The sequence below is a fragment of the Barbatula barbatula genome, assembly GCF_947034865.1.
Source record: "Barbatula barbatula genome assembly, chromosome: 1".
Lineage (NCBI taxonomy): Eukaryota > Metazoa > Chordata > Actinopteri > Cypriniformes > Nemacheilidae > Barbatula > Barbatula barbatula.
The window spans coordinates 10901162-10918970 of NC_136766.1; the positions used below are offsets into that span (position 1 = coordinate 10901162).

The window sequence follows — 17809 nt, forward strand, 5'->3', positions numbered from 1 at the left end:
ACACTATACAATATATTTTCATTGTTCCTCAGAATATCTCCAGAAAAACAGTTGCATAAACAGACAGGTTTAAGCAAGCAGCTTTGCCTAGACCTGCTCAACGATTTTATAACCTCCTTTCACTATTGACATCAAACGCATTCTGTAAATACACTTCATAACATTAGCAAACAGCACACACATAGGCCTACAAGCAGCCACGTGCACACGAGGTCAGTATCCTACCCTGCAGGTCACAAGTAGTATCAGATTAGCAAACCTCTACACCCTCTATTTTCTGTTGCACAAAAAGATTGGAAACAGCACGACTCCAGTTTCAGAGGAGATTCCTGGCATCACCATCCATCACTTGAACACTGTGCACAAACGTTTTTCTACATTGACATTTCTATGTGCACAATTTAAAACAAGTACAAAGGATTATTATTTCAATGTATAAGATCAAACAATACAAATATGATAGCCTGCAGCTACTTGTCACAAAGGGAAGTCATCACAAGGGACTATATATTGGTAACAATAAGGCCAAAGCCCAATTATATAATCATGTGTTTGCTCTATTGCTTTTGCATGTCGCTACTTCAAAACCTTATTAAATTAGAATCTTCAGTAGGACTTCTGTCCTCTAAAATAAACTGTTATATTTTCATATTTTTGCTATACAGCAGCTGTTCTGTTAACAAGAGAACACAAAAAAACCTACACTTTTACATTTCATATATTTACAGCACATATTTTTGTACTTTACAGTTGGTTGCTGATGTTGCTCCAGGTGGTTTGAAAGCTAAAATCTTTTTTAATAAAAACACTGAATACCACGTTCCTTAAACTTGTTTTTAATTAAATGCATATGAAATAACAAATAATCCCAGTTGTGGTTGATAAGGCTGCACTAAAGACTAAAACATTTATTGTGCAAAAAATATGAGCACTGGGATGTGAAATTAAGACAAGAAAAGAGGCCGAAGGCAAGCTAAAGCCCGTAAACCCTGTGACTGAATTCAATAGGAACGCAGCCTCTGCATTTGACCCTGCACAAACATATCCTCACATGCAAGGGCGTAAACTTGTGAAATATCAGGTTCCACATTTTATATTATTGATTTGTTTAATTCTGATATGTCACCTCATATGGCTTCATAATTAATCAGACCTGTCAAAACAATTAAAAAGCAACAAAATATAAAGAGTATCATAATCATCTCCATTCTCCGTGATCTGAAGCAATGATATAAAATGTCACTTTAGGTAACGTTCTTCTCAATCCAGGTCTTAAAGTTGGCTACTCGTGTGTAGACGGTAAACAAACTTTGATTACATCCTTGTATATCATACCCGAAGCTCACCAGCCCCAGCAGTTCCCAGTTGTGATGGGAATCGGTTTCCCCTGCCCTGCGGGGGTATAAAGACGGCAGGCCTATGTTAGGCTGTGTATATGCAGAGGGTGCAATCATGATTCCTCCAGTTTCTGAAGGGCAGACCATGGACCAGCTGAGCGGATGTTGCCGTCCACATAGCATGTTATCAGTTATGCTGACTGTGACCCCGTGTTTGCTGTACAGTTTCTCGCATTTGACCACATCGGTCAATTCTATCAGTCCGGTCCTAGCTATATCCGAGTCTGCGTTCGCTGTTGACCCGCTATGGCCTGCTATGGGCCAGCCAGTGAGGAAGGCCTGCTTAGCAGTGACCTCTCCACCCTGCAGATGTGGGAGACAAACTGGGGACACGTGTTCACTGACTCGAGCTTTGTCCACCAGCTTCAGTAAAGCCAGGTCGGAGTCTAAGATGTGTGGATCATAGTGTGGATGGATCAAGATCTGAGAAATCTGTGTGGAAACAGTACAGATGATAAATTACTAGAATTAATACTAGTTATTTTATTAGTAATGCTTGTTCAAGACTGTGATTTGGATTTCTGTGAGGATGGGAGTGTGGTGCGAAAGCTCTTACCTGAATGTGCTGTAGTGTCTTACGGTCTCTGAGGCCATATTTTCCCATCACCACATTTAGATCATCTGCTCTGAGAGGTTCGGTCCGTCCAGGCTCCGCCACACAATGGGCAGCCACCACGACCCAGTGCTGGTTCACCAGAGCTCCACTACAGATGTGCTGCCATCTGTGGTCTTCCTTCACCTGCTCTTCATCCTCTTCGGTTGCAAATGTATCGCCCCGTCGTTTGGTCCTTCCCAGAAGATGACGTACGTTATGAAGATGAGTATATATGGCAGCATGCCATGGCCAGTGAACCTCTGTTAAATTTTTGCGACTGGATGACGATAATTTCCCGCAAACTGAAAAAAACGTGGGAATGAGTTATCAGATTTTTCACAGATTTTCTTATTTATTTACATTTCTTTACAGAGTACCAGCTTTGGTATAAATGCACAACTTTGTATCATAAAAAACCAATTTAGTGCTATTAATTATTGCATAATAAGAGGAATTAAATTTGACCAACCAACATCTGTCACTGCATCTATAAAATATACGAATAAGTAGGAGAATATGTTTCACTTGATGTAAATGTGCTGCCCCCACCTGGTGAACAAGAAAAATGACGACCACTCCACTTGCCAGACTTCAGACATGTGCGACGGGCATTACCAGAGTGCTTGTAAAGCACTGAGACACACTCATATTCTATACTAGTATACACATGGTGGAAGGTCGGAGGGAGGTCTACAACAACACTAAACTCTTTCTCCTGCAAGCCTGCTTCAGTCACTGCCTGTGCTGATGCAGAGTACAGCTTGTGGACTGGGCTTTTCCTGCAATAAAAAGGGATACATGAGGTTCTAAATCATATATAACCAGCATAATAATTAAAAGACTGCCACAAAATATTTTAAAATGTCTACCTGGAAGGAGGTTGGTATTTTACAATCTTCTGTCGCACAAGTTTTGAAATGTTAGGTTCTTTACAGGCTGTAAAACAGAACAGGGAGGATTTCATACTGCATTTACTGGAATATTTTTTAAGATGTAGGTCTGGTACCTCTGACACAAAGGGGCTGACTGCCACTCCAGGTCCCATTTATGTGGCATGTTCTCTTCGAATCCCCACTGAGAATATAGGTATTGTTGCAATAATGTTCAACATGTTTGATTCTGCCATTGGAGTCTGCAACCTCTGTGAAATATCCATTGTTGAGTTGTGGTGAGGTGGGACAGTCTTTTATGTTCAGTTCTGTAATTAAACCAGAGTTGTAAATGGCCATAGAATAAATGTGATTAAAAGACCTCTTTACTAGCAAAACAGAATAGAAGTAATTAAACAAAACATTACTTTCAGGCATACATGCACACCTGCTCGGTATTATAAGCAACATCAATCTACCTTTTATGCATACAGGAGCAGTTCCACTCCATGTGCCAATGGGTAAGCATGTCCGCTGTGATGATCCCTTGAGCTTGTAGGGTTTATTGCAAAGATACTGCACTGAGGTGACAATATTTTCTTTATACCGTAGAAAGAGATCTCCGTGAGCAGGTTTTTTAGGGGTTGCACACAGAGGTGGTGCTTGGCCTTGTGAAAAACAGTGACATATTTTGATACATTATGTAAGCATTAATTAAACCATGACATTTTTGCTGAGGTTTAAGTGTTTAAAATAGCCTAAATACCACTTAAGGGAACAAGGGAAGGTCCAAAAAGTTTCTAAAAACAACTTTAATATAACCTCTATTAGGAACAGGAAATGCATGCTTCAGGATTACAAAGTTATTTGCAATATCTATAAAAAGAACGATTTATAAACAAACGGATATAAACGGTCACTACGCACTATGCATGTAAAATCTGATTTTTTTTACTGCAAATGTAACAGGAAATTTCAGCTTTCGACTTCATGCAGCGTTGCACAGACCAATTGGCCTGCGACATCAAAGTACCGCGAGAGCGATTTAAAACCTGCGAATCAGTCGGCTATCGAACCGTTCTCGTGGTAGCTTGACGTCATAGGCCCAAAACTCTGCGCAGTACCGGACACACTTTACGTTAATTTGACGTCTGCGGCGCCGCAGTCAAATATAGCCTTGATGCGGCGTCGCAGGATCCAACAAGCGAATGACATCAAAGTACCGCGAGAAAGCAAACTTTAAAGGTTTTTTGAATCGCTCCCGCGGTACTTTGATGTCATCCTCCTGTCGGATCTTTCACATCGCGAAACAGTTTGCTGTTTAGTGTTTACAAATTTCGACCGCTACAACTTTAACGAAAAGCACAAGCCGTTACAAACCGGTTGCTGCAACGGTGAACTGTGGTAAGCGGTTATCTTTCATTTCATTGCGTAAACGTTACGCCTCCTAATTAATATTCTCGGCTTTCAACTCATGAAAAACTTTCTATCAGTAGTTGTTGTACCTGAAACCTCCTGAAATGTTGCGAAAAACCCATCATAGTTATTGTAGCCGTCTGACATAAAACGAATATGAAGTGAGTTTCCAGAGCTTTTGACCGGAGGAGGGCTATCTTCCCCGCAGTATCTGCCGATTACAGGTGATTTTGGATTGTCTCCATCTCGCACCTCCACGTAGTCATAGCGACAGCTATGGTCAGATTCCATGCTAATCATCGAAAATCTGAAAACATGTTTATGTTGAGAACACCAGAAACATATTACATATAAAAGCAATATACGGTTTGTGTTGGATTTAAAGAGCGATTCAAGTTTTTTTTCAAAATGCAGTTTCTAAAACTAGATATAGTTAGGTAACATAGTAACATTTACCTGAGTTCAACTCTTGCTCCATGGCCAACTTGTAGCGTCCATTCACACTTGGCATTAATTGGATAACTCTCTAATATCACATGGCCATGCGGTCTATGTATAACTTGTCCACATGCTACAGTTGGCACAGAAAATACATCTAAATGCACTTATATATTTGTGAGTAGCAAAAGCAGTCAAAGTTTTTTATGTACTTTTCGGGATTCTAGAAAGGACTGTAAGACTCACTGAGACAGTCTCCGCCCGACCACCCTCGGCGACAGGCTGTGCAGTACCTGCCTCTGATATAGAAATCATCCTTGGCCTGCCAGGTGCCGTTATTGCACCTCTTGCAGTTGTCAAAAATGCTGCAACCTTAGTGAATACAGAAATACGTTTATGAAAGCTGCATGTGGAAAGCATAAAAACTTGAGGCGAAAAGCATACACGTTGAGCTGAAGCACACATGCTCTTTTGTGTATAATCGAAAGGTCTGTAGTATTACATTTATTTAGTTGAGCTCCTACTCACCTTGGTGTAGGATGCAGGGGTCACACTCATCTAGAGCGTTTCGACAGCATGGTACAGCGTAACCCACTTTTGTTCCCTGAGATGGGCACTTACATGAAATTTGCTCATACTCGCAGCAGGTACGGCACATGGCGTTCCACTTTGGGCCTGGGCACTTATCCTCCTGTGGCCTAAAAACTACATCAAGTGGAGTGAAACTCAACTTCGTGGCTCTTTCATGCCTTTTTCGAATTCGTGTTGTGACAAATGTAAACTGAATGGTGCTTTCTTCAAAGGTGGTGTTCTTTGTGCAAGATTTGTTGAGAATGTCACGGGAAGAATAATTCACCAAATTATACTTTGGTTCAGTTATGGAAAAATCTTTATTTTTTACAACCAGTCAGCAAACCCTGATGTGATGGAATGTGAGGGAATGTTGTGCCAGAAGAAAATAATCTGTAATTGTATAGATGCTGTTTAGACAGCCACATTCACATTCGGCCATGTCGTGACAGGTTCTAGTCATGATTTTTATCATAGATCTGTTTACTAAACTAATAGTTGTAGCCTGGCAACTTCTTCTAACATTTAAAGTTTTGCTGTGAAAAATTATATAGATAGGAAATATGTGATGTTGGTAAATCATCAACAATCACATAGTTATAACTACCCCACTGATTCAGTTTTTCTGTCTTTGACTCTCAGTCTTTCAGTTTGAATTCTTGTATATTCATTTTCTAGCAGTACCCAACAGTATCTGACGTCTGTTTTTCTCATTTGTGTGAATGAAGGTATGTAGAAAGAGCTGTTTGGGCATTTTAAGCTCATGTTTAGCTAATGCTAATCAAATAATGTACTGTATTGTAACATTACCTAATACCCAAGATAATTACTCAGATTCAAAGTTTTTGAAAAGTAAGAATTAGTTTAAAACGTATTAAAGAACACATATGTAAGGCAGTGCATTGTGTTTTCAAAGCACCAAAGCTTCACTAGTGTAAAAAATGAGCGTAACCTGCAAAATAATATTGAGAGCTTTTAAAACAAACTGTCACATAAACCCTTTTTCCAGTTGCTGCGGCATTTAAATTACACGGTACATCACTATAACATAGTGTTTGTGTCTGAGAAACAGTCATTAATCTTCAAAGGAAATTTTCCAGTTCTTGCAAAATTCTTACCATTTGGCCAAGATGCCCCGGTGCTGAAGAGCTGAAGAAGATAAAGGATAGGGAGCAAACAAGAGCAGTATCCATGCTTAGGAGACATCCATATCCCTGTGTTCACAGCCAGCTGGCCTGTGGGAAATAGCATTCTTCTGCCAACACTTCTGTTGTGTCAAATGAGCTAATGCAACATGAGGCCAGTGATTAGAACCCCCTACTCTCTCTCTCGTTCCCCCTTCTCTTTCTCTCCCCCCCTCTCTCTCTCTCTCTCTCTCTCTCTCTCTCTCTCTCTCTCTCACACACACACACAGTTTCTCTCTCCCTACACTATTTTCTGTCTTCTATTCACTGTCTAATTTACAGTCTGCACTGCACTGCTCAAAAATGTTGGCGTGTTGTAAGAACATTGCAAGGGGAAACCTTTAGCCCATTCTGCCACCATGTAGTTTTTTCTATTTGTTAGACACAGTTACTAAGTTACTTCAAAATATTTTTGTCTATTCTGATCTGTAAACAAAGCAAGTTGTTGCAGCTGTCTGAAACAGAAAGTGAACTCTGAAGCATTCCGAGTCTTATATAGTCTTTGTACATATATAATGCAAGATCACGATTAGACAAAAAATTGAATTGTCACATTTTGACATTCTTTCATTTTTAGTTGTTTTTAAGGGAATTCTTCCTAACCCCTCCATTGTATCTCTATCCACCTCTCCTGTTTCTTTCATGCTGACAACTTTAAAATCTCATATGTGAAGTCCTTTAGTATTTTGGTTTGAAGGCAAAGAAAGACTTGTGTGTATGTGTTCTCTAGTTTGTTGGAATGGTCGTGCAGTACAGAGAAAGAGGAAAGAATTTTCCTCATTTGTTTTGCATTGCCATGGAGACAGAGTTTCCCAAATACACACATTCTGAATAAAGAACAGCCCTGAATTTTTGACTGTTGATGATTAACAAATGCGTCAAAAGACACATGACACAAATGATTTATGAAGTAGAAAAACAGGCTTTTAAAAACCAGCTGGTAAAGAATAAGTGACTCATTTGCTTTATCAACTCTGTAGAAGAGGTTTCCATAATGATAATTTTCCACAACCAGATCTCATACCAAAAAAATCTCTGTCTGTTTTTCAGTTTGGTTACTAGTTGTTTCCACCCAACAAAGGTTTCCATAGAAAAACCTCTAATATTTTAGCATTTTCCAAAGTCAGTGCACACATCTATATCTTGTAAGTATTATTGGTGATTGTCTGCAGATGTTTGACGGTTTTATTTCAATCAGTAATTATTCAGTCAGTGTATCAATGTTTCAGTCCTAGAAACAGTGATACTGTAGACCAGTGGTTCTCAAACTTTTACGTTGTAAGGTACCCTTTGTGTAGGGAGCATCATTTTGCAGCCCCCAATTAGAAAGACTTATAATCTTCAACTTAAAATTGTAATTAAACCAAAAGCATATTCAGTTATACAATGCTGGAACATCCATTAAGTTATTGTTTTGTTGTTTGATTGCATAAAATGTAATAGATTTCTGTATTTCCTTTTTCCATCTTGGGGCCCCCGGTTTGAGAATCAGTGCTGTAGACTAGTAACAAGAGTACAGGGCCATAAACACAGAGGGAATTGATTAAATATCCCCCCCAATGTTAAAGGGAAGGTTCACCAAAAATTTTTAATTCTGTCATCATTTACTCACTCTTAATGTGTTCCAAAACTGTATACAAATCTTTTTTCTGTTAAACACAAAAGATATTTTAAAGAATGTGGGAAACTAAACAGTTCTGGGGCATTATTAACTACCATAGTAGTTTTTCCCTACTACGTAAGTCTATAGTGCCCCAGAACTGTTTGGTTACAAACATTCTTCCAAATATCTTTCTTTGTGTTTGGCAGATGTTACACAGGTCGTAAATGGTAAATTATGACATTTTTGGGGGGGGTAAACTGTTCCTTTAACTGTGTGCTTACATCCATGTGTATGTGCTATTATTTATTTAAGAATATTTAAATAAATATTCTTTTGATAATACCTAGAATATCTAAATCCACCAAAGGGGGCCGAGCTTTCTCATACGTAGCACCTAAACTCTGGAATAGCCTTCCTGACACTATTTGAGGATCAGACACACTCGCCCAATTTAAATCTAGATTAAAGACACATCTTTTCAGCCAAGCATTCACTTAAAGCAAATATGCTTAATAAACCACCAGGAGATGCTGACATTAGATATTATTTACTAGAATAATTGGATTTATTATATAACACACCATGTAGTGTGTTTTACCCTTTCTTGGGTTTCTCGTTTTCCCCCTGTACAGCTGCTTTGGAACAATGCAAATTGTGAAAAGCGCTATATAAATAAAAATTGAATTGAATTGAATATTTGTATAGTAGTAGTAATTTGTTTAATCAACAAAAAAAATTAATATTTTAAGCATTTGTACATGAAGAAATTTTGCCTGTACTAGATATATAGTGCAACTATATAGAAATAATCTAATGATTCATTATTACAACCTTAGTTTTGTTAACAGTATCTACAGTTCCCCATCAATCATGGTGTAAATGACACTGAAATACATTATTACATATATGACAGCAGGGGACTGTAATAACAGATTGAAACCCTAAACTTGCCTCTGGTTATTTGTGAGTTAGTCAGCTACTGATGAATAGCACCAGCACTGCTGATGATGGTGTGTTCTAGTTAGCATCTTGTGCTTGAGGGCAGTCTGAAGGGAAACGGCTTATCCTTAAAATATTCATGGCCATTCTGGACCACGTTCTCTAAAACATGTTTTTCAAATGTGGAGTGGAGGTATATGATGGTAACTGATGCCTCATTACTTTGGCACCCACTTTGTGCAGAGTATTTAGTCACAAGAGTGTGTCTTGTTCATTTACTAGAGTGCCTGTGGCACTGTTCTTAATTGCATTAACAAAGTCAAAATCTTCATTAGAATACATTTCGAAGAGTGTGTTGTTCTCTTTTTCGTCCAAAGTTTACCCATGCATTTGAATGGTTCCAAAATAAGTATTTTGAGAATCCCTAATCATGACTTTGCTCAATATATGTGAAGTCAACACAGTAAAGCAACACGGTCGGGATGAGCTACAGTATTGTAATATTGGCTTAATGTGATGTGCCATTTTCATGATAGCAATTTATAAATCAGGGTTTTGTACTTTACAGAACAACCTAGATGACAAACAGTCTTGCTTCAAACGTGTCCACAGAGGATGTTCAGAGTTTCGTCACGGAATCTAGGCAGCTGCTTCTAGATCAGCCGTCCTCATTCTCCTGGACCTGTCTGCTGCCTTGAACAGTGAGTCACTAGAACCTTTGTCTATTCTCTCTGCAATGGGCATCATGGGAACTGCATGCCGGCAGATTCTTCAAGGTACTTTGAAGGGGAGTGGTATCTAGAGATTCACCGGGGTTTCGGGATCATTGCATTGCCCTTCATTTATTGATATATACAGTACAACCTTGCTGAGCCTAATCATTACTTATTCTACCATTGCTATGTAGTAGCATAGCAATTGCTACACTGGACAGTATCTGCACAAATAATTGTTGTGCACCTGTCATCCTTAATAGCCTAACATTATTCAATTCTATTCAATTTGATTTATATAGCGCTTATTACGATGTGTATAGTTTCAAAGCAGCTTTACAGAAGAAAGGAAAGCACAGAAAGAGATAGAATACCTAGAATACAGTACAGTGCATGGTTTTGAAGAACAAATAAGAGCATTCTAATAAAGGAAATTTATCTGAATTTACCAATTCATAAACTAATCTGGTATCATTACAACACTGCACGAAACATTACCCTAGCTTGGCTCCACAACACTTACAGCCTAGTTTTACAGACCACATTGCAAGTGTCCTGAACATATGGTGGTCTTCCTAGCAGGTGCGGACCTTATAGGTTAAGATCCACAGTGTTTGATGCATTCTGACTTTATAATGTTAAACATGCTAGCTTTTGCTTGACATGGTCAACTCGTCAAAAAAGGACTTTTCTTAGTCCCTTATTGGACAATTTTCCTGAAAAAGCACGCCAAAAAGAGAGGGACAGCACTGTGTTCACGAAGTTCAGCTGTGTTTCTTTGTTCACTGCATTTCGGTGAGGAATGATATTTAAACAGTGGATATGACGCTGGATTTGGAGATCGTTTGAAACTGATAGATGGAGCAGTCCAAGTGCTAAAAGATGCCGGACATTTAGAGCACCTAGTCAGACTGAGTCATATGTCTGTGTTTTGTTGGCAATGGGTGCACACATGCTTTAGTTATGCCCTCATCTCCCCCCTTACATGCGTGCAGAAGGTCATCTGTTTTCGGAAATAGTCGTACTGCTGTATCTGTGATCATACTAAAGACTCTTCGAAGATACGAAGTATGCAATACTACTCTATATGTAGCCAAGATTAATATAAGATTGGCAAAATCTGTGTGTGTTACATCCGCTTTAAAAATCAGTGTGTACAAGTAAAAGTGATGAGTGAGAGAGTGGTTGCAGGGGGGGGATAGACACAACACCTGCAGTTTTTCATGTTCCATGCCAGACATTTTGGGAACATGAGTTGACCAGCTGAATGTCTGCCGTCCAATAAACAGTCAAAGCAGAATGACGGTAAGCTAGTTTGGATCGCGCAATACTACAGTTAATTTCATGATACATGTACATATACAGTTCCACACTATAGCCTTTTTCCAGCCAAAATTGTATTACGTATTAGAAATACCTCTTATGAATAAATGTGTCATATTAGTATCAACTGGTGTTTATATCTCACTGTTGTAAATGTTGCAGCTGCAGTTAGAGATTAAATAAAATTTGTAGTAGTAGCGTAATCTGTATTATTAGTCTATTAATACGTGTTTAATTCAATATCTTTAGGAGCACATTAGCATAGTAGTAAAAATAATATTATGTCATTGTTTACTCACTCTTTTGCTTTTGACTTCCATTGGTTTTGTGTCCATACAACCCTCAGATTTTTGAAAAGTCAGTTTTGCACGCAACCTCCGAATGACGAGTTAGACATCTACTCATCAGTTGCAGGATTATATAGGAAGAAACGGTATCAGTTATGAGCTGCACCCATGTCCTCTTTTGGAGATTTTCGTCGTTTTGATCACGCACAGGAGCTTAACATTTATCAATCCGACAGAAGCAACAGCGCTGGCTAATGATGTAATCAGCATCTGTGCTCAGTCGGGAGCTCGGCTAACAGAAACGCACGCGTCCCTGAAATAAGACTTTCAGACTCATTCTATGCTAGTATGCGCCATCGTTTAGGCAAAGCATTTGTCACCGACTTTTGTTTAGACCCTACGACCAAACAGGGGTGAGAGAACAGGACCCATGAACTGCATTTTTGACTTAAAAGTGTCCCAGACCAATCCCAGTATGTTACAAACTATTGTGAGAACAGACTGCTCCAGATGCTTTCAAATGGCTCTTGCGATAATTTGGTTTAGTCTGCGCAGTCAAACACACCTCTTGGCAATTGGCATCGTTTAGCATCATTTAAAGTGAATAACTTTTATGTTACAGTTCAATTTCAGTGTGCCACGACTGACAATACTCTTAAAGAAAGTATATTTTCTTCAAAATAAACCATCAATAATATATTAAATCATTTATTATAGATTTGGAAATAAATAGAGTAGTATATTAGTTAAAATAATGTATACAATATTTTAAATAATACATAAAGAATTTACACTTATCAAATATTACAATTTATTGCATTATATAACTTAGTTTCATAATGGAATGAATTTCGAAATGAATAATAAATCTGTATTATAGGTAGTTTAACAAAGGGTAACCATTTTGCTTCATTTTTCTTTTGTATTCTGTTTATTATGCAAACAATGACTCCTTAACTACTATAGCACAACAACGCACCAGACTGATGCATTTACCTTAAAAATGTAAAAAGAATTACTGGAAAGAGTCATGTATCAATCAGATAGCGTTTTACATTTAATTCTTGCAATGATGTGTGCGATGTTTTGAATACCCTTAAGAGATATTGCTTTAAATGTATGTATTTGTACGTATAGGACATGTTTCAGTGTGTTGTGCACACTGTGCCCAACACAAAAAATTGTTAGTGGGGTCTTAACAATAACATTTTCCAAATAAGGAAGAACAATTTTAAAATCATTCATTCAATTTACTTGCATTTATTACAACCCACCCCACATACTGTTTTAACCCACTGTTGCAACAATAGCACTCTTTGTACTTGACATCACTGTGCACAGTTTGGGAATGTGTTATAGATGTTTACACGTTTTGAATATGTAGCATTTGGGTACACAGAAAATAGATAGAATTAAAGCTGCAAGCAGCCTTTAAGCGGGTTTCGAGGTTTAAGGCAGTCAAAAGCAGTCATGCATTCATGAACAGGTTAGGGGGTCACACCTCAACACACGCGTGAAGGATCAAAGTCCAACACACACACACACACGCACAGAAAAATCACAGGTATCAACTCATAGAAACTATGCATGCTTACAGAAACATGCACCTCTATTACAAGCATGTCAAATAATTTGGACAATACGTTAATGAGTATCCGATTTTCATTGTTGTTGGCTTTTAAATTGAGGCGAAGGTGCTTTCTAACTCAAGAAGTCTGAAGTTCCTGGGCCGAGACGTTTATTTTCAAAGCGTATCAGAACCTGTAGATGTATAACCGTTGCATAATTACAGTATTTAGTGCCATTGTTCCCGTTATAGCGCCCCCTAGTGTCCAATCACCGCGATTTCTTTTGATGTGAGCTCAGAGCGAAGGTTTACACATATGTTTTAAGCCCCGTGAAGCTATCTCAAACCCTTCTCTAACAACGTATGTTTAAGTGTCTTAGGCTCCGCCCAGTTCAGTTTTGGCCCCCCCTACAGTGTACGAATACAAATTTTAATTTCTTTTCAATGATTATATACATTCACACTCCACAGAAGTCATCTGCATTGGTTTGGTTACAATCGGTTGAAAAACCAGGGACTAGTTTGTGAAAGTAGGTTTTTGACATTATCAGCGATAACTCACGAACCGTTTGATCGACATAAATGGTTCTAGAGGCAAAGTTGTTCAGAATGAGAAGAGATATCATATGATGTAAATAGTTTGGGTATATGTCAAATGTCACATGATACACAATTGTTTAAGTAATGAAATACGCGTCAATTTAACCATTTCTACTGGTCTAGCGCCACCTAGTGTCAAAACGGCACCTTCTTTTGTAGGTGACCTCGGAGTGATGGTCTACACATATGTTCCAAGCCCCATGATGATGTGTTAATCCGTTCTGGATTTATGGCCATTTTAATGTGATAGGCTCCGCCCAGTTCAGTTTTTGCCCCCCCCTACCGTGTATGAATACAAATTTCAACTTTTTTTCAATGATTATTTACATTCACACTCCAGAGAAGTCATCTGCATTGGTTTGGTCCCGATCGGTTGAAAAACCAGGGACTAGTTCGCGAAAGTAGATTTTTGACATCATCAGCGATAATTCACGAACCGTTCAATTGACAGAAGCGTGTCCAGAGGCAAAGTTGTTCAGAATGAGAAGAGCTATCATATGATGTAAATAGTTTGAGTATATGTCAAATGTCACGTGATACACAATTGTTTATGCACTGCAAAAACGTTTTTTCGCCCCCAGTGGCCGAATCAATTCATATTTCTTACAGACCTTCAGGACCACGAGTCGAACAAGCCCAGCGAGTGTCGTTTCGATCGGCCCCCGTTAACCCTGTCTAATGAGGGCTCAAAATTCATTGGGCGATGGCGGCCATGTTTTTTGAGAAACGCCAAAGTCCTTTTATACAGTCACGGTGCATGACACAAAGACACACCATACCAAATAATAAGTCGATCGGGCAAACGGTTGCGTAGTTATAGCCCTTTTCGAGTTCTTTGCTATTATAGCGCCACCTAGTGGCCAAACACCGCGTCTTTTTTATTGTGACCCCGGACTGAGGGTCTACACATACGGTCTAAGCCCGGTGAAGATAGCTCAAACGGTTCACGAGTTATGGTCATTTTAGTGAAATAGGCTACTTCCGGTTCGAACGTTTTGATGCCCCCCAGCGACCCTGAATCGAAATTTCAACTTTTTTTCAATGAATATTCATATTCACACTCCACAGAATTCATCAGCGTCGGTTTGGTTCCGATCGGGCAAAAATCCAGGGACTAGTTCATTTTTTTTTTTTCATAAAATGCAAATTAGCGGAAAAATTTGCATACCGGAAATGAAATCGGAGATAGCCATTTTTTAAGTTTGGAGCCAAGGATTCCAATGACACCAAACATTTTGTTGTGCGACATCCGGTTTATGAGCATTGAGCTCAAACGCATTGGCTATCGCTATAGCGCCACCTATGGGCTGATTTGGCTGGCTCCGAGTATCTGAGTAGCGTGCAAGACTACTACCATCCGACAAAGTCTCGAGTTTCTACGACTTACGGTTTGGGCTGGGCTACGCGTTTTATGGCGGAATAATAATAAAGAATAAAAATCCTTACAAAAACAATAGGTTTTCAGCCCTTCGGGCTCGAAACCCTAATAAATCGCAAAGCAGAGTTGTACACGTTGGTGCAAATATTGTAGGCTACAACATCCCCCGTTCTCTCCATTCCCCAAGAAAATGACAAAGGACATTTGACAAGTCTCATGATTCGGTCACATGATTTGCTTCTACTCAATTGTAGCTGTAGTGAAGTGAACCCAGTGTGTGTTGAGGATGAGAGGCGAGACGTCGTACAGAAGAGGAGTATGTTACGATCATCGGCATCCATTATGATTATATTACATGTAAAGGATAGAAAATACTAAAGTGGAAGGAGGCAAATGGAAAGCGATGGCCAGTGAACTAAGTGGACAAAAACGCGTTTTGAAATCATGAAAACCGGCCAGGTAAAATTGTGCGCATCACTGTGCATGTGTCTCGGAATATTTACCTGGATAGGAAATATAAAGTTGGATTTTTGGTCAACAGATGTGCAACAAGCAACCGAACAGTCTTCCGAAGTTTTATTCTCGGTTGCAAATGAGCAAAGGCAGGCGCCAGTGAGTCTAGGGTTGCGCGATAACAAAAGTTTTAACATTTCATCTACAAACACAAAACCGTATAACGTTATTGAACAGCGAGTGTTCTGGAGTGCATGGCTGGACACTTATTCGACGGCTGTTTTCGACGAGGAACACGAGAGGAACTGGAGAGAGCAGGTTCGGGACGCTCGTGTAGTTTTACTGGAAACGGGTTGCGGCAGACCCACGAACCGCCTGGCGACGTTCGCTGATGGCACAAGAGCATGTGTGCGATACGGCATCGACCCGGACCAAGTTCTAGGCGAAACTCTGTCGTATTATCTGGCGACGTTACTTGGGATTTCCAATCTTCCGCCGTTGGCTCTCTCCAAACTGAACATGGCCGGTGAGCAGTGGGCTGACGTTAGACAAAACACCGAGGCATTAGAATGGTCGCCAAATGCCATTGTGTCTCTCACGAAGTTCATACCAAACGTAACCGGAGTGTTTATTCCGTTACCTCTACGAAAACAGCAAGGAAGAAGTCTACAACTATCCCCTGAGACCGTGTCCAATATGACAATACCAAATCTTGTAGAACTAATGCAATGGACCGATCTAATTGTATTTGATTATTTAACAGGCAACTTCGACCGAATTGTAAGTCACATTTTCAGCCTCCAGTGGGACGCGCGCGTAATGGACAGGGCGACCAATAACCTTCTCAAAACGACGAACGGAGATTTGGTTTTCATCGATAACGAGGCAGGGCTTATTCACGGATACAGGGTCCTCGATCTGTGGGAACGTTATCACAAATTACTGCTGAGTTCGTCGTGTTTATTTAGGAGAAGCACAGCCTGGCGCATAGCTGAGATGAAGAGCTCCGGGAACGCCGCAAAGTTGCTCTTTGAACTGTACCGCACAAAGGAACCGCTTGCACGGGAGCTGGGGTGTCTGTCAGAAGAGCAAGCCCTCACATTGCAGAACAGGATCGATGTAGTTTACAAACATATTCAGCAGTGCACCGAACTCACGTAGATATCTCATTTGCAAGCTAGTATTTTTGTCAATGAGCGGATATTTTCATAATTGTAGGTCCTGTGATTGTTGTCAGTATAACTGTTGTCGTATGTGTTTTTATAGGCTGCTGGATACAGCATACAATCTTAAATTGAATAAAATCCTCAGTTTTTCCAAGTTCTTATCCCGATAGTAAAACATGATTGAATGTGATTAAGATGTTTATTCTTTTGTCAATTTGAAACGTCTGCCCTGTTGATCAAAATACATAGTTTTGCTGTATGTGACAGCCGTGAGATCCAAACAGTGGTTGAATATGTTTAGGACAGGGACAAGACTGCTGCTAACTGTGTATAATAAAATAATGATTTACAATCATATGCCAGTGATGTTTATTTATTGCTAATAAGCATTAGAACAAAAAGGAGAGTATTTGAAAACTGAATTCTCTGATTCATACTGTACTTACAGTATGTAATTCATACATAGACTATTGCTGACCACATTTATTTGTGTAAGAACAATATGAGCAGAGAGATGGAAACCAGTTCTAACTTGTTTGCAGGAAATGCTAATCTTTTTTAAAAATGTCATTTATATTATCAAATCTGCCAATTATATTTGGTTCCAGATTCATCTCATAAATCTGATGTGATGTAGGCAGGAAGGGCTGTCACTATATATTATAGCACCCATTTCAGAAGAAACTGCAGGACCCGGTGCCAAAAATACTCATTTAAAATGTTATATCTTGCTTTTGAGTCATGCGAAAAAAAGATGATTCTGTGTGAATTAAAATGAGAGAGAGTATTGCTATCTGCTAGGAGTGTGCTTTCCTGCATTTCCCCAGACACCCTCTGTCCTTCAGCCTGCGTTGAGGAGTGTTCGGTTTCAAAGGCATTTACAGCATTAACATAACTCAACCTCTTTAAGCTATTAAGGGATCAGGATCACCAACATAGAGCTGAACCTTTTACATACACTTTTAGAACAGATAATTTGTATCTTTATACGTCATGACTTGGAGTCAGACAGCGTAGCGTATATCAAAGGAAAATATAAAACTGAATTCAGTAGCGTAGGTCAGAGGTGAAGAACGGGAGAATGTTTAAATCAGATGAACCACCTGTTCAAGCAATCAGTTTTCACCAGTCGCACCACGTTGTGTCAATGCCATTTCAATGTGTTTGCTTTTACAGTTTGCCTATAATATATGTTACGGAATCTTCTGTTCTGAAATGATAACATTTGTGCATTTAGCAAGCAACATGCTGTGCATTTAATTAGGCTGTACCTTGGGAATCAAACTTATGTCCTTGGTGTTGCTAATACAA

At 39.3% G+C, this 17809-nt stretch overlaps 2 protein-coding genes across 2 annotated transcripts; one reads left to right on the forward strand and one right to left on the reverse strand.

The window, feature by feature from the left end:
* Nucleotides 1-822: 822 nt before the first annotated feature.
* Nucleotides 823-6764, reverse strand: pamr1a (peptidase domain containing associated with muscle regeneration 1a). Its single transcript, XM_079467105.1, has 11 exons — nt 6404-6764; nt 5244-5420; nt 4962-5087; nt 4734-4848; nt 4367-4584; nt 3341-3529; nt 2999-3190; nt 2862-2928; nt 2542-2771; nt 1954-2294; nt 823-1829 (listed from the first exon to the last, which is right to left on the reverse strand). The coding sequence occupies exons 1-11, from the start codon at nt 6534-6536 to the stop codon at nt 1245-1247; spliced, it is 2373 nt and encodes a 790-aa protein (XP_079323231.1). The 5' UTR covers nt 6537-6764; the 3' UTR covers nt 823-1244.
* Nucleotides 6765-15157: 8393 nt separating this feature from the next.
* fjx1 (four-jointed box kinase 1) lies at nt 15158-16848 on the forward strand. Its single transcript, XM_079471004.1, has one exon. It carries the CDS (start codon nt 15324-15326, stop codon nt 16491-16493), a length of 1170 nt encoding a protein of 389 aa, XP_079327130.1. The 5' UTR covers nt 15158-15323; the 3' UTR covers nt 16494-16848.
* The last annotated feature ends 961 nt before the right edge of the window (nt 16849-17809 follow it).

Coding starts and splice junctions, on each gene's coding strand:
- pamr1a (XM_079467105.1), bottom strand. CDS start 6,536: ATGCTATTTCCCACAGGCCAGCTGGCTGTGAACACAGGGATATGGATG. Junction 3,530..4,366: donor AACATTTCAGGAGGTTTCAG/GTACAACAACTA, acceptor GTTTTTCACAAG/GCCAAGCACCACCTCTGTGT. Junction 2,929..2,998: donor TCAGCCCCTTTGTGTCAGAG/GTACCAGACCTA, acceptor TCTGTTTTACAG/CCTGTAAAGAACCTAACATT.
- fjx1 (XM_079471004.1), top strand. CDS start 15,324: ATGAAAACCGGCCAGGTAAAATTGTGCGCATCACTGTGCATGTGTCTC.